The sequence below is a fragment of the Ammodytes marinus genome (genome assembly GCF_949987685.1).
Source record: "Ammodytes marinus genome assembly, chromosome: 9".
Taxonomy (NCBI): Eukaryota; Metazoa; Chordata; class Actinopteri; order Uranoscopiformes; family Ammodytidae; genus Ammodytes; species Ammodytes marinus.
In genome coordinates this window covers 18,182,398-18,199,789 of record NC_137213.1, presented here as the reverse complement: position 1 = coordinate 18,199,789, position 17,392 = coordinate 18,182,398, and the positions used below count along the sequence as shown (strand labels likewise).

The window sequence follows — 17,392 nt, the reverse complement described above, 5'->3', positions numbered from 1 at the left end:
GTATTGGTAGTTAAAGCTTTTAAAGGTCCCCTTAAGTAATGCACAATAGATGTATATTTCCATTTCCCCATAATGCTGGGAAATCAAGGTTGCTGCTGTGCACTTTCTGTTTCTCTGGAATACAGAGTGTTAGAAGTTGTTGTGGTTTCGACAGACAGGGCCATGTTACGGGATGTGCTCATGCTTACCACAATAGTAGTGTTTACTATAAATGGACCTGCTGCTCAGATCATCAAGCACAGTAGTCTTAACCCCCATGTTGGAATCCACAGCCCGCAGGGAAACAAACCACCTTGGATTACAACTTAAATGTTAACCAATTGAACCTGTTAGCAAGGGCGGCCTGACGCAGAATGTGTTGCCTTTCATAACAGGGATGTTGTATCCTGATGAATGATTTCCAAGATGGAAACTTTTATTGTAAGGCTTTCAAAAGGGCCCTCTGGTTCTCCTGAGCATGTCAGAAATCATCTGGAAATTTTATAAACAAGGTCTACTTTAGAACATTTTTGGTTGACATCTGTCTGCATGGGACAAGATCACATCTGGGAACAGTCATCTTAAATACTTTTCCAATAAAATATCTATAAAAGCTGAGACCGAAAATGTAATGTTTTCTTTTCAGTGGAAGTACATTGACTATCTCCAGCCAAGGCTATTCATTGATATTCCAATTAGAACTGTCTGCGAACAAAGGGGTCACTGATAAAAAATTGAGGATCCATTGCAATATGATTTATTTATGATTATTTAAATGTACTGCTTTGGAAGACAAATTAGATGCAAAGGCCATGTAATTACGTCTTTAAAGATGCATGACAAGATGCTTCTCTCGTCGCTGAATTAACTGATCGTGTTGTATGAAAGGCAGGAAGACAAAGTTAGCAAATTAGCTGGTGAAGACATTCCAGTGGGATGGTAATGTTGCTCTGTGTCTGCTCAGGGTGAGTAAGTACGCAAACGCTTGCTACCACATTAACCCTATTGATTGTATTATATATTTAATTTAACACATAGGCTGTGCATCTGTTTGGCTGTTTAGGCTTTTATCTGTCCCCTCCCCTTGTTGCCAAAAATAACATGCATATGCTTTTGAACATTATTTTCCATATAAAAGAGGGGGATAGATACAATTCTAGATGATATTGCTGTTATTATAGACTAATCGACATACATTTCCTGGTGCATTTGGATGTTTAAAGCAAAATGCACAAAGCATGGGGATTACATTTTACTTTCCAGGAACTTTAACATTTCCCCAAAAAAATTCTGTCTACATGCCTGTATCAGAACCCACCAATTAACCTTGTGACAGGGACAGACTCTGGATGTGGAGTTTAATGAGCAAAGGACTCATGAGGCCAAACATGTGGAATATCAAAGGCAGCTTAACTTGTGAGTTATACTTTAACGCACACATTCAAGTGCAAGAAGTTTTTCTATGTCACCCACAGTATAGATTATAATAAAACCAATTAAGATGGGTTGTGAAAACGTGATCATCTTTCCCTCATTACTTTTTTTTCTCATCAGTTTCCACTGACATCAATTAGATCATGGCTAATATATACATGTATAGTGTGTGTGTGTGTGTGCTTACTCCAGACTGATAAAGCACCCTCACCCTGCCTTTGCACAAATCATTCCCCCCCGACCTGAAAGATTAGTGTGTCAGTAACTTTAATATTCATTGGGTTTGATCAACCTTGTCTAATGGCAGCTGCTCGATCGTGGGGCCATACGTTATCGCTTCTCAACAGTTTTTGAGCTTCACAGGAAGTTCAGCAATGAGCAAATGAAACATTTGTTTGTCACTATGTGGGATGTCTTATTAGAAAATAATGAAAGTGTCATAGTGAGTCATCACAGAGTTCTAACAAGAAGCAATTGAATGAAGAAAAAAAACACTTGTAAACATTTGATTATTTGTGGCTCATATTTGGCATCATGACCTCCTCCACCATTCATTGTAATGATCAAATGTGTAAGGTAGTCAGAGCTGCAGACCTTGGAAGGCAGTGGCTACTTGAGATCGAAAGAAAACATGTTCCAGTTTTGACACAGGTAATTAAAAACAAGACGTACGTAATAGTCCTTGGATATTCAATCATTAGTCATTTAAATCTTGCTCGAATAAGGACATTAATAAAAGGAATACAATTAGCCTAAGTGCTAGACAGTTTTAAATGCTAGGCATTTTTTTTTAGATTAAGTGCAACTGTAGCCTACCACTAATTTGTCTGCCTGTTTTCATTTTTTTTAATTATCTCTTATATGCTATTTCAATATTTTCTTTTCTCTTATTAGTTTAATGTATTTAATGCCCCTGTAAAGCACTTTGAATTTTGTGTCTGAATTATTCTATATAAATAAACTTGCATTTCCTTACCTATTATAGACAAACATTGCAGATTGTTAGTAATTCATTTTACTGAATTTGAAAAGATGTTCACACGGCTTTCATCTCTCGCTTTATTTTTTTCCACATAGGCAGCAGTACACATCACCGTCCGCGACATAGGCCTACATAATCACAAATGACTTGAATTGCACATAGGCCTACTGAGTTTTAAAGTGAAATTAAACATAACCCACGTAAACCCGTAAACTGAGTTCAGGAAAACCGGAATATAAAATGGATTAAGTAGGCTATCTAATGTACTTCATAAATCCGTCTGTTAATTGTTGGGTTTTGCCTTCCAACAGCGCCAGTATTGTTAAGGAGTCGTTCTCTATTTCCGGATAGCCATGTGTTTTTCACACAGATATCACGTACCAGCAATTGGTCGCCTCAGCCATGGGGGGCGTCACGTCTGGTCTTCCATTGGTTGCTGTGTTAAATCTCCTCCTCCTGATTGGCCAGGAGCGTCGCTCGGCTATTGGCTGATTTCACGCATTGACAATTTGAAAATTTGATTCTGGTGTTCACGGGCTGAGGAGCAGCTGCTCAGAGGAAGAGACGCAAAGATTGGGACAGAGTTTTTAAATTTATTTTCTAATCAAAGGTAAGAGCTGAGCTTAAAGTTTTGCCGTAATAGGCTACAATAAAGTTGATCTCGACCGCTAACAATTAAGTTTTATTGTAACTTCATGTCCCCGCTAGAAGACGATGTTTGTTATTATTGTTGTTGATTGAATGAAGTAAAGCTGCGGTGACGTTACATTGTTAAAACACCGCATTGTTTAAGATTGAATAATGCACCGTCACAGGCAGCCTAGTGTTTTGTTCAAACCTGTATTCTAATTGATATTCTTCAATCAACGTGTACTCTAGGAGGACTTGGCCAGAAAGTTACAACAATGGATGAGGAGGGGGCCCAGATGCAGTGCTGTGTGACGGTGGAGCAGCTCAACTCCTCCGGGCAGACCACCCGGAGGCAGGTCATCCGTAAAGCCTCTGTTATTCTGGGCCGGAACGAGTTCCAGGAGATCATCCTCCGCATCCACGACGGAAAAGTCCCTCAAAGCTACCGCCTGAAAGAGTTCAAGCTCTTTACCAAGTTCGCCAGAGAGGGGAAGTGCACCGTCAAACTGCTCCCCGAAAACACCCAGATGCTCATCTCCAACTGCCCCCCTGACCGGCTCAACCTCTTCCTCAAAACCCTGAGCATCAAGCACCAGGCCTGGCACAGCGGCAAGCCTCTGAGCGACCGGGACAAGCTCAAAGCGGGTCTGCCCCGCAGCTTCGAGGCCATCAGCCCCCTGCAGCAGAAGGATATCCAGAAGGTGAACGAGATGAGAAGCAAAGCGGCGGCTCCCAAAGGACTGACAGACCGCACCAATAAGACAGGCATGGCAGGAGGGAGGGGACAGCAGGTCAAAAGGTCGAGGAGTGACACTAACTTCAGCCCAGTGAGTTGAACACACATATTTAAATACATTTTTAAAGCTAAAGTGCGTAACTTTTACATATGAATGAATGTTGGTCCAGCTATTGCCAAATCAGTTGACATACAGTTTATTAAGCCTATCAGCTCCACAAAGCTTTATCTGTATTTCTCAGTATTAATTTAGCATGGTATCTGTATTTTATTTACATATTGGTGGTGCCCCACAACACAGACGCCATGACTGAAAATCCCAATAAGTGCCCACAAAATGTTTCCGTTGTTAATTCTTCTGCCCAGAAAGAAACCTGGATGTACAGCAGAAGGTATGAAATCCATGCTTGATGCCCTGACATTGTTCTTGGCATTTTTCGGAGTTCCTCATGTGAGCGACAGACGTTACGCACTATAGCTTTAAAGTGTATCTTAAGGAGGCTCCCACAAACATTTTCCCACCTCATGGATTCCATGCTCTTTCTCTTTGTATCTAAGCTGTAAAATGGTGTGTCATGACTGTGTGTTGCTTTTGTTAAAGGTGAAGGCCAACCCAAGTAAGAAGCCCATCCTGGCTCTGCCATCACGTAAGCTGAATAAGGACCAGTCGGCTGTTCTCAGTGCTGTGCTAAGTGGCAAGAACGTCTTCTTCACTGGAAGTGCAGGTGTGTTTTAGACAAAGACTTTAGATACATTGTTACACGTTTGTAATAACTATGCCCTTAAAAAAAAGATACTCTTGCATATTATATTAATAGTTTTTGCTCAAATATCTTACTGAATGCCTTCTGAGAAAAACCTTTTTACTGCCATTTTGTCTTTTCCTCAAGAGGATCTGACATGGTTAACTCAATTTGAATGTGTGTGTCATACCAGGTACTGGAAAGTCCTTTTTATTGAAGAGAATCATGGGATCACTTCCACCAAAGAGCACCTTTGCTACGGCCAGCACAGGAGTGGCAGCATGTCATATAGGAGGAACAACGTTACATAACTTTGCCGGTCAGTCGCTGTTTTCTCTAAATAGATCAAATGGATTTCACGTAACACTGGCACAAATGTGTCTTTGGAAATGGCACATCATTAGTGGTGAGAGACGCGCAGAGGTCATTGTGTCCCCGCCAACATCAACAAGTCGTATTGTGCATTATCTAGAAATTAGTCAATTTCCTGTTTGCGCCAAAGGCCCATCCTGAAATAAGGCTACACAGACCCATGTTCGAGGACAAATTGCGGTAATTGTCGTTATTGATTCATTTGCTGCTGTATTCAAATGTTCAAAACGGTGAACGTCGTCATCAGAATGTGTTGTTGTCTCTGTCCCTGTTGAGTATTCAGTTTGTAATGATAAAAAAAACAGAAAAAATTTGCAAATCTTCACATAAATGAGAAAAGTTGCAAATCTTCGCACACATGTCTTTCCAGATTAAGATGTTTTTTATTCAAACCCAACATTCATTGCAGCATGTGAGCTGAGTATATGAATTGTTTTGATTTGTTCTCTCTCTCTCTCTCTCTCTCTCTCTCTCTCTCTCTCTCTCTCTCTTCATTCATTCATTCATTCATTCATTCATTCATTCATTGCAGCATGTGAGCTGAGTATATGAATTGTTTTGATTTGTGCTCTCTCTCTCTCTCTAGGTATTGGCTCTGGCTCGGCCCCTCTGGAGCAGTGCATTGAGCTGGCCCAAAGGCCCGGGGTGCTGCAGCACTGGACCACCTGTCGCCACCTCATCATCGACGAGATCTCCATGGTGGAGGCTCAGTTCTTTGACAAGCTGGAGTCTGTGGCCAGGTCAGATGAGATTCCAAGCGAAACATTTAATCACTATGAGATTGAGCAAGAAGAGTTTTAGCACCACGTCAGCATTGTTTATCAATTCCAATTTGCCTTTGTTCTGCAACATATAATGTCCCGTGTTTTTATTAAGAAGCGCAGAAGCAATCTGTTTTGAGCTATGTGACACATTCAATTTAAGGAATATTAGAATATAACATGTGAAAATCAAATTTCCTGCAGCTCTCCTTTTGTCACCACGCCACAGCTGCCTTGAGTCCTTGATCAGCTGCGCTGTTGACATCAATTGGAACCATTGTTTTTAAACTTGAAAAACTTGCTTCTGATCTTTTTTAATTAACTGTCACTTTTATGGATTGCGAATGTGATGTTCTTAATAGAAGCAACAACAGTGGTCTAGAATAAATAGAAGAGGTCGATACTTGGTTTGAGTACTGACAGCTCCATGTTTGCACAAATTAACAGTGTCACAGCTACTACTGGGAATCGTAGATCTATGTATGGTCAGTTAAAGCTAAATAATGTGTCCTAAATAAAGAAAGAGATACAGTGTCGTGCGAAAGTTTGTGAACCCCTTGAGCCTTTTGGAATTTTCTTTATGTTAACCATTATTAATTCATTTTTTTCAATACCAGTATTTTTTATATGAAATAACAGATGTTTGTTTATCAATTCAACATTTTTCTTTTCCAGAAATCAATTTTTAAAATAGATAAAACAAATTATTTGACAAATGTTGTATGTGCAAAAGTTTGTGAACCCTAAGCTGCATTGCTTAAATCGAGCAAGGTAAACACAATCAGGTGGGCCAAATTGATTGATGAAATAGACCAATGTAATGAGAGATCTTTAGGGAAGAAATTGGGCGCCACTAGATAAAACACGGATAAAACCAGGTCAGTTTAGGCCCACCAAACTGAACCCATACAGGTCAGACATGCTAAAAGGGAAAAAAAATCTCAGAAGATCTCAGGAATAGAGTTGTGATGCTGCACATTTGTCTGGGGACAGCTATAAATTAATTCAAAAAAAGTTTGAGCTCCATCGGTCCACCGTGAGGCAAATCATCTACAAATGGAGAGCTTTAAGAGTGACTGAACATCTGCCTAGAAGTGGACTTCCTTCAAAAATATCTTCAAGCGCCACAAGAAAAGTATTTTTTTATTTAAAAGCCAACCCACACATTACATCTAGTGATTTGCAGACCTCTCTTGCAACATCTGGGACAGATGTGCATGGTTCCACAATAAGAAGAAAACTCAGTCAACATGGCTTTCAAGGGAGGGTTGCTGAAGAAGCCTCTGCTCTCAAAAAAGAACAAAACTGCTTGTCACAGCTTTGCCAGAGAGCACCTGGAGATACCTCAAGTCTTATTCTGTGGACAGATTAGTCCAAAATGTATCTGTTTGGTCATAACCAAAACCGCCATGTTTGGGCAAAAACGCAACTCTGCCTACCACCAACAGAACCTTCTCCCAAGTGAAGAATGGTGATGGCAAATGGTCTGCAAATCTCCAGATGTAATGTGTGGGTTGGCTTTTACCTGAAAAATCCCTTTTCTTGTGGTGCTTGAAGATATTTTTGAAGGAAGTCCACTTCTAGGCAGATGTTAAGTCACTCTTAAAGCTCTCCATTTGTAGATGATTTGCCTCACGGTGGGCCGATGGAGCTCAAACTTTTTTATACGAATGTATAGCTGTCCCCAGACAAATGTGCAACATCAAAACTCTATTCCTGAGATCCTCTGAGATTGTTTCCCCTTTGAGCATGTCTGACCTGTATGGGTTCAGTTTGGTGAGCCTAAACTGACCTGGTTTTATCTTTGTTTTATCTAGTGGCGCCCAATTTCTTCCCTAAAGATCTCTCACTACATTGGTCTATTTCATCAATCAGTTTGGCCCACCTGATTGTGTTTACCTTGCTCGATTTAAGCAATGCAGCTTAGGGTTCACAAACTTTTGCACATACAACATTTGTCAAATAATTTGTTTTATCTATTTTAACAATTGATTTCTGGAAAAGAAAAATGTTGAATTGATAAACAAACATCTGTTATTTCATATAAAAAATACTGGTATTGAAAAAAAAGTATTAATAATGGTTCAAATAAATAAAATTCCAAAAGGCTCAAGGGGTTCACAAACTTTCGCACAACACTGTATGCATGTAAACATCATGTGGATCACTCCTGCCAGTCTATGTAGACTTGTTCGGGGTCTTGCTGCAAAAATGTGGTAAGGATGAAACGAGTAGTGAACTGATATTAAACTGCAGCTATTTTGTTGATCATTTAGGTAATAATTGTGGATCATAAATGGCAAGTATTCATTTGTTCCAGTTTATTCCACCTGCTAAGTTTATTGTTACTTAGCAGGTGCTGCTCTCTAATTTCCAGCCTTTGTCAGACAGTAAAAGCTTTTTGAAGAAATCCCCTTGGAGCTTTGGATATTGTGAAAGTAATTCTCATCATCAGAGGGGGACTCTTTTATAGACTAAAGATGCATGTGCCAAGAATTATTTTCATTATCCAAGTTCTAACTACTACATCTACTACTGCATCTTCTCACTTTTTCAGGTCTGTTAGGAGATCTACTGAGCCATTCGGAGGCATCCAGCTGATCGTGTGCGGCGACTTCCTCCAGCTGCCTCCTGTTTCCAAGGGAAAGGAGAAGGCCAGCTTCTGCTTCCAGGTCAGACTACCATTGATCTTTCATACTTCCCTATTTGTTTGTCATAAATGTAATAGCACCCTGTGTCAGTTAGCTGACAGCAGGGGGTGAGGAGGATTGGGTAATTCACACTGAATACTAGAACAATTCAACAACTCTATGATTATTTAGCAATTCAATACACTTACCCTGCAATAAATCCTGTGTAGAATATATAGTAGTAGTAGTTGGAAATGGGAATTCTAAATATTTTCTTTACTCCTTAATAGCATTAATGAATATAACTGAAAAAGACTGTTTCCCTCTCTATGATCCTGCAGGCCAGGAGTTGGCGTAAGGTCATCCAGCTCAACATGGAGCTAACAGAAGTGCGTAGGCAGACGGACCAGTCCTTCATCTCCCTCCTGCAGGCAGTGAGGGTGGGCAGGTAAGAAAAAAGAAGAAAAAAAGGGCACAATCCATTTGGAAAGTATATAGTCATTGACCAAATGTATTTTGTAAAGCTAACGCAATCCCAGTACACATACATTTAAAGGTGCACTTTAGTGAAGATAACATTTTCCAGTGAAGATAACATTTTCTAAGGTATATTCTCATAACGGAATAAACAAACTTCCCTCACAGACAAATTTGATCTCTGGAACCCCTATTTGATGTTGGAAAGCTTCCTGAAAAGTTACTGTTTCACTGTTGTTGTTTACAGCAGCAGGGCCCACAGTTTGGTTTACAAACATATTCTAGTTTGATTCCAGGTTTCTCAAAATAATTTAGTTTTGATTTAGGATGATAGAATTATTCAATCCTAAGAATTACATGTAGAGAAAAACGGTTTTGTAAACTAACTGCAGGTTCTGCAAATGAAAACAAATCCTCTCCTGGAACTGCATAGTGCACCTTTTTTTTTTTTTTTTATGAAACCTTACTTATACTTTTTACCTAACGTAAAGTATGTGTTTATTTTTGTCTTTTACATACATACAATTAGAGCTTTTTACAGGCATGTCAGGCACTGATGGCTTTTTTTTACACTGCATAACATATTTTTTCTAAAGGAAAGTTTTTTTTTTTTTTTTGTTAATTTGGGTTGCCAGGGCCTTTTAAATCAATTTATTTCCATTCACCATTCAGGGAGTATGCCCCGTTGGTGGAAATTTGTGTATCTGGGGTGGCATTTTTTAGATAATTTTGGCTGTGATTGTTCCCTAGCCATAAAATTTGGTAAGGAGGTGTGTTTTTCAATGAAGTTTGGATATTCTGAGTTTCATCCATATCTACTTCATTTTGTGTGAGATGTTTTTGTTACACTGGGACTGTTAACTACACGATTTGTACCATTGACTTCCATTATAACAAAATGTTTTGACTAACATTAAACAAAAAGTAATAATGCACCAAATTCAATTTTCTCACCTATTATTCAGATGGGTGGGCCGGTGCTACTAATAATATTCAAAGTTAAAAAAAAATATTCGAATATTGAATTTTAGTGTATTTTTCAATAAAGCGGTTGGTGGTATATGATCAAAACTGGCATCTAAAGGGTTAATTTTTAATTGTGATGAATGAAATCATGACGTAGATTGAACAACAACCTCTTCATGAAAATTGTGAAAAAAAAAATATTGATCTTTCATCATTTTAAAGCCACTACGAGTAACTTTGTCCGTTGGCGCCCCATTTGGACAAAAGCGGTAGTATTTTTACGGCGCCAGCTTTCGTAAAGCTGTTTTCTAGTGTGTGCCGGTCGTGCCAGTCTCAATTGATTAGGACGCAATATAGTGCATGTCCGTGTGTTGAAAGCCGTGAGGGCACGGACTCTTTTCGGCTTTTTGGTTAGTGACACTGCAGCAACTAATGCCAGTCAGTGCCACACACACGTGATTGCAATGAGTTGATGCAGTGTCACCTAACTACTCTCACGGAGCTGAAAGATTACGTGTCCTCACAGAGAGACGGCAGTTAGTATGGATCACGATGAGGTAATGTGTTTATGTTGTTGTAAATAATGACTATTTCCGATGAATAATGGTCATCTGATGATGGTGAAGCAAAGTAAACTTTGTTTAAGTAGCCTACTGCTCATTCATTTAGGAGTAAACACTGCAGTCTAGTTCACCCCCGTGAAATTGTGTCCACGTTTCCTCCTCCCGCCCGCCTATCACTCTCCCTTTTAGCTTTTCTTCATTGCATTTTCTTTTTTTTTGATGGTTCAGCCCCGTTATCAGTCATTATGACGACAAATAACTGTCTCAAACAAGGCTCCCGCTCCCCTTCCCTCACCTGTAGGGATAGGCTTCTCAAATCGCGTTGCAGCGCTACACTGAAATCTGCGACCAATACGGATATGTGACCATAGAGCCTGCATGCACGAACCGAAAATCGGACTGGGTGTGCGACTAAAAGGTCATTTATGACTATCAGAGGAAACATGAGGCTGTTTAAAAGATATTTAAATGTTACTCATAGCTGCTTTAATGTAGTTTAAAGGTCAAAATACACAAAATGTACTTAACGGTCCCAGTGTAACTTTTTAATAGGGCATAAGGGTTAAAAAAAAAGAAAAAAAAATTGTTTCATACCTAACATATAGTATGTGTTTATTTTTGTCTTTTCCATACATACAATTAGAGCTTTTTACAGGCATGTCAGTGATGGCTTTTTTTACACTGCATAAAATATTTTTTCTAAAGGATTTTTTTTTTTGTTAATTTGGGTTGCCAGGGCCTTTAAATCAATTTCTTTCCTGACACCATTCAGGGTGACAGAGGAAGTCACTGCTAAGCTGATGGAGAGCGCCTACCATCAGATCGAGAGGGATGGCATCCTAGCAACCAGGCTGTGCACACACAAGGACGACGTGGAGCTCACAAACGAGAACAAGCTCCAGCAGCTGCCAGGTCTGAATTCTACCGTTTGATTACTTTTTTCCCCCAGGCTTGAAATAGCTTTTCATTTCACATGTATGATAATTGTGTTGAAACCCATTTCCTTAAACCCAGCCAGACGCCACATGTTATCTCACTCCTGTTGTTTCCTGTTCTGCTATAATTTTTATTTGTAAAACCCATCTGAAATAGAAGTTTTATGAATTTATTTTGGAGGGCAATTGTCATCACTTTTTTTCTAAATCAATTACTTGTTTGTGGCTTGCTCATATGCCTGTTCCACTGATATTTTGTATATAAAGTATATTAATTGTATGATTAGTGGCCATTTAAATGAAGCTCTCCCTGTCCCTTAGGCTCAGTGCGTGTGTTTGAGGCCCTGGACAGTGACCCGGCCCTGGTGAGGACCATCGACGGCCACAGCCCCGTCAGCAGACTGATCCAACTCAAAGTGGGAGCTCAGGTGTGTGTAGTGTGCTTTTCAGTCTCAGTACCTAGTGTAGCTTAACATTGCCCTTTTGATACATGTTGAGAATATTGCATTCTGTTTTATTGAAGAAGTGCTATGAATCTTGTGGGTGCTTTCTTTTTTTAAGGTCATGCTGACAAAGAACTTGGATGTTGCTCGAGGTCTGGTGAATGGAGCACGAGGGGTTGTGGTGTCTTTTGAGCCTGGAAAACATGGTCAGTATTAGTTTATCTTTAAACTTGTTCTCAGAACTATTTGCTCAGAAATAGCCAGACCTGATAGAAAAAAAATCCTTGTTCAACCACCAGATATATTTTTGCTCACACCAACAACCAATTTCTTATGTTCACTTTTAAGTATGTGTACTGCTGCTACAAAATAGCAGTTGATTTGTCGACAGCCAAAACTTCTTCCTAAAACCTTATCCACTCCAAAGTTATGTCTGAGCTCCATCAGGCTTTCGCAGCAATCGGCATAAATGCACATTTGTCTTCAACACGTACAATATAGAGCTGCCATGGCACTGCTGTCACCTGTAACATCTCAAACAAGATGGCTAATTACTTCAATAACAAAGTGCCAAATAGTATTACTTTTCAGTAGTAGCGTGGAGGTAAATGTATGTCCTGGTTTCCTCAGGACTGCCACGTGTGCGTTTCCTGTGCGGGGTCACAGAGATGCTGAAGACGGAGCGCTGGGTGTTTAAGTCCGGCGGTGGGATCCTCCTGAGTCGACAGCAGCTGCCACTCAAACTGGCCTGGGCCATCTCCATCCACAAGAGCCAGGTGAGTACAGACTAAATCAGAGCAACACACAATGTATTTGCTACAACATCTCACACAGGCACGTACTGAGACAAACTTTCACCAAGTTATGATGATGACTGTACTTTCTCCTTTGTTCAGTGTTGCCATGGGACACCATTGTTATTGTGTTGGTTTTCTCTTGAATGAATGACTTACTTGATGAATAGCTCTTTTCATGTTTTGTCACAAAAATTAATTAAGTTTTCTTCACGCTTTTGTTTTTGCATTCATCTCTAGAGCTAAAAATGGAAGGCGGTTTGATTGTAGTGTCTGAGCTGGCCTTGAAACTCAATTAGTGTCCACATAATTTGCTTGTTATTAACGCTTAAGAACAACAGGAAACAGAAGAGTGATGCCATGAATGCACAGTGTTTTCAGAAAAGATTAACCTTGTCTCCCCTTTAACTTTTTCTTGTGTTATGAAATTGACACTGGCTGAAAATAATCAAGAACCTTATTATGGACATTCATGGTCCTCAGAGGATAAGCCTAGCCTGGCTCCGCCCGCCTTCCTACTTCCGCTCAATTTTCATTTCACTTCAGTAGTCAGTCTGGGGCTGCGGTGTATTCATGGATTCCTGCTCGGAACAGATTTTCTTGCGGTCCAATCAGCGAACAGAGCGAGTGGCTGAGAACAATGATGTCGAAGTCGCGGTCCAGTTTCAGTTGAAGTCAGAAGCCGGCTCATGACATACGTCACAACCAAACGTTATGCGATTGGTTGGCAGATCCAGAGTGGCACTGGGCAGATCCAATAGTTTTAAACTTTAACAGACAGACCCGCCTCCAAGTGAGTGAACATTTTATCAGGGCAGTTCCAGACCTTCTGTACAAATGAAATGAAGTACGCTGGTCTGGTAGGACCAGGCTAGGATAAGCCCTTATAACTTTGTAAATCCCTTGGCTTTTTCTTCCACCAGCTGGCCAATTTATTAATAAGTCATCTATTTACTAGATGGATCGTAACAAACTTAATTCAGTCATTCATAGTCTCCATCAGGATGAATTGTATTAACTTTCCTTTTACATTTTAATATTGTCTAAAACTGATTATATTTCCATCACTCAACTGTACATTTTAACAGACTTAAATGCATTGTTCATGTCTTATGGGTAAACGGTAAAGATGTGAAGATTCTCGTGTTGGCAACAATCAATCTGTTTCACAGTTTTCATTTCGACTTGGAAGTTGACATGAATGTTATTTACAGTAGGAAACTCATGATTACAGTACCTCCAATATGACCTGTGTGTGTTGTGTTAACATGGTAAACATACACTCAGCATAGCAATCGTGAGCATATTAGCATGCGGGTTTCAGCATTTAGCTCAAAGCATCGTTGAGTGTAAAGGATAAGAGTCTGCTCTGTTCTGTGGACTCTTAGGTCGTTTCCCAATACTACTACCATACTACAGTATATACTGATTCTGTATGTAGGCTTAGTGTTTTTACACTATAAAAGTGAAAAAATAAAGTATGCTACACTCAAAGCAGACAGGATGCATTTAAAAAAAACACTGTGTATACTATGTAAAAGTGGTATGTAGTGTTATATTAAAAAAGACAATCATTAATTTTATGTACAAGCATACAGTAAGTTGGGAGATGCTGTATTTCCTCAAACTTGATCCAGTTTGACCCCCAGTGGAATAAAAACAAACAGCCAGTGGCAGTGCTCCTATGGAGACATAACCACATTTAATACCAGGGCGGTTTGAAATCATTCAGGGCGTGTGCATAGGGGTTTAAGATGCTGACCATGTAATTTGTGCTTTCCAATGAAGGCCGTTCACTCTGCTATCTCTATGGCAGCTTCCACTCTCCTCCCACTCCAGGTTCTATATCCTGAGCTCAGAGTCTGAAATAGGTTAGAGAGAGAGGGGGAAAAATACTCCGTCTAGGTTACTGAGTTTATTGGTCACGACCAGTGTGTCACCAATGTTTGATCTACAGCAGGGCTAAGGAAATGAAAAATAAACCCCACACCTGCATCCCCAAGAGGAAATGAGTCTTCAGCCGCTCTGCTCCCCTGCTCTAGAATGCACTACCCCCCGTCATCCGCAACACTGACTCCATATCCCTGTTTAAATCTAAACTCAAAACCCACCTTTTCAAATCTGCATACCCCTCCTGATCTTCCCTTCCTCATCACCACAGCACCATCACCCATTGTCAACTTTATTTTAAATCGTTTTTCATTGTATTTGTGTACCTGCCTTGCTTTTAAATTGTATATGTTTTTGAATGTACGGCGACCTTGAGAGCTTTGAAAGATTATTATTAGATATTGACCAGGTGGCTTTTAATCTTGAAAAGACTGCCCTCTCACTCAAATCTCTTGATAGACTGAAAAACTAGAAATGCCGCCTGGCAGTGATATGCCTCCGCGAGGCATACAATTGCTGTAATGCTTTAAAGTAGGTAGAGCTCCTTTTTAAAAGCTACAATATGGCACCAGGTAAATGCAAACTCACAATATGTAAGGTAGCAGGAACCTTTTGACCTTTTACCTCCAAAATGTAAAAAGTTTATTCTTGTAAGTTTGTGCTAAATTTGACAAATCCTTCAATGCATTCTTAAAATATTGTGCTCACAAGATATTTCAAATAGTGCAATATCCATCCATCAATGCAGAATGCTACAAAATGCCAATTAATTATGCGTTTTAAATTTTCTTTTTTGCTCATTTATCATAGGGAATGACACTGGACTGTGTGGAGATCTCCCTGGCCCGTGTGTTTGAGAGCGGCCAGGCGTACGTGGCCTTGTCTCGGGCTCGGAGCCTGGAGGGGCTGAGGGTCATGGACTTTGACCCACGCGTGGTCAGGGCTGATCCAGATGTTCTCGTCTTCTGTAGAAAACTGAGGAAGGAGAGGCTGCTTATGCAGGTGAGCGCATGCCATGTCATATATTCATAACTTTGTTAAACTTAATACCTTGGAAGTTGCAAAATATCCTTGTATAAAACCCTGAATAACTGTTTCTGTGACTCTGCAGGCCTCCATGGATGATTTTGTTAGCAACAGCAACAAAGAGAACTCTTGGTGAGATGGTGAATTCACCTACATCCTGTTATATTATGCACTGTGTGCAAAGTTTGATTCCTCCTGGGGTGATTAGGTTATCTTTTTAATGACTGCAACCTCATATGTTCACATTCAGTCTACCTCATGGTTCTCATTTCAACTGGCAGGGCTTAGTTACACTGCCACCTACTGTAACATTAGTTTGAGTGCTCATTTTTATGCTTTTTTAATTTTTAATTTATTATCATGATTGTTGGCATGTATCCAAATAAAGTTTTACTCAACCATTCCGTGTTCGAGCATTTTTTTTTGTCATTGCACCTCATGAGTGCCCTGCCACGTTACGATAATATTTCAAAGTAGTGTTCGTAGGATTACAGACTGATGCTCGATTTAACTTTTAGATATCCCGAATCGGAATTTTTAGTCAAATGTTGCCTAAAGAAAGTCTGTTAACTAAAGGGCAACATTGTCTGAAGTATACAAGAGTATTCTAAGGAATGCCGTTGTCACTTTTAAAATTTATGCTGGGTTTACACTAGAGGACTTTTAAAAGACTGAAAACTGACACTCTCTCACATCTAAAGACAACCAATTTACACCTGAAGACAATTAGTCATTAGTTCTGAGTTTTCAGTCAGAATGAGATTTTGAAAAGACAGGGGGTCTCATATTGCAAGACTACAACTAGATTCCCTTTTGAAATTAATATTATTTCCAATCCTGCTACCAGGGATTAAAAGTGATTTCAGTCAAATAAAAAGTTGCTTTTTAGCAGGTAAAATGGACTGGGTGTATAAACAACTATATGCCCTTATCACGTAGGCTATAGGCCTATGTCATGCATAATCACGTTTAAAACTGCAAACGCGATTGTGATTATATTTAATTTAAAAAAAGTTGATTCAATATTCTGAGCTGGGGCTTACACTACACGACTTTTCACGCGATTCGACAGTCGCAGACAATATTCCAATGTCGGACTGAAATCACAGAAGTCGTGCTGGAGTGGCGCGCGCACTTAATCTCAGTCGTTTGGTGTAAAGTGGTCATCCGACCCGAATTCAGCCAGTCTTCTTCCCGTCTTGACGTTCCGACATTAGGCTCGTTCGACCTGTCGCCGTTTTTTTTTTTTTTTTTTTTTTTTTTTTTTTTTTTTTTGCTCTTTTTTTTTTTTTTTTTTTATTGACAATAAGCAATACAACAGCCGCCAGGGGGTAGCTTACAGAACTGGCCGATAGGCCTATATAAAAAAACAGATACAAAAATAAAAAACAGCATTACATTAAATAAAAACATTATATAAATGACATACATAAAGTGTTTTGATAGCTTTCTTATTTTTAGAGTATATAATATTTTTCATATATTGCCTGGTTTCTTTTTCAAACACAATAAATAGAGGTTTCTGATTAGAGTACTTACATTTATGAATATGCCATTTAGCTAATAAAATAATAAGGTTTATAATAAAAAATTGGTTTGTTTGACTAGGGGTGTGATTAAAGAAACCAAACAATATATGTTCAACACAAAGGGAAAAATTGGGATCAATGAAACGAATGATAAAAGTGCAAATATTTTTCCATAAAAGATTTGAGTGGGAACAGTTCCAAAATAAATGAGTTACATCTTCAGGGTACATATTACAAAATGAGCAATTGACATCTATATCTAATTTAAATCTTTGCAAAAATATTTTAGAGGGATAGTAACGGTGTATAATTTTAAAAGATACCTCTTTCATTTTGTTAGTGATCAAAAATTTTGATGGTAAAGTCCAGATTTTTTTCCAATTAAGGTCAGATACACACTTATTCCAGTAGGCAACTACATACGGGACAGAGACTATATCATTTTGGAACAATGATCGTATTCCACAATTATTGTTACGTGTTCCAGGGGAGAAACAAACCT

General features: G+C 39.3%; 1 protein-coding gene across 1 annotated transcript; it reads left to right on the top strand.

Moving 5' to 3' along the window:
- Positions 1-3,300: 3,300 nt before the first annotated feature.
- pif1 (PIF1 5'-to-3' DNA helicase homolog) lies at positions 3,301-15,599 on the top strand (the record flags this gene model as incomplete). The annotated part of the gene is made up of 12 exons (XM_080034049.1): positions 3,301-3,852; positions 4,363-4,486; positions 4,698-4,823; positions 5,463-5,616; positions 8,195-8,309; positions 8,609-8,715; positions 11,046-11,185; positions 11,530-11,636; positions 11,770-11,857; positions 12,282-12,427; positions 15,146-15,337; positions 15,447-15,599. The coding sequence occupies 12 exons, from the start codon at positions 3,301-3,303 to the stop codon at positions 15,495-15,497; spliced, it is 1,902 nt and encodes a 633-aa protein (XP_079890175.1). The 3' UTR covers positions 15,498-15,599.
- Positions 15,600-17,392: the final 1,793 nt, after the last annotated feature.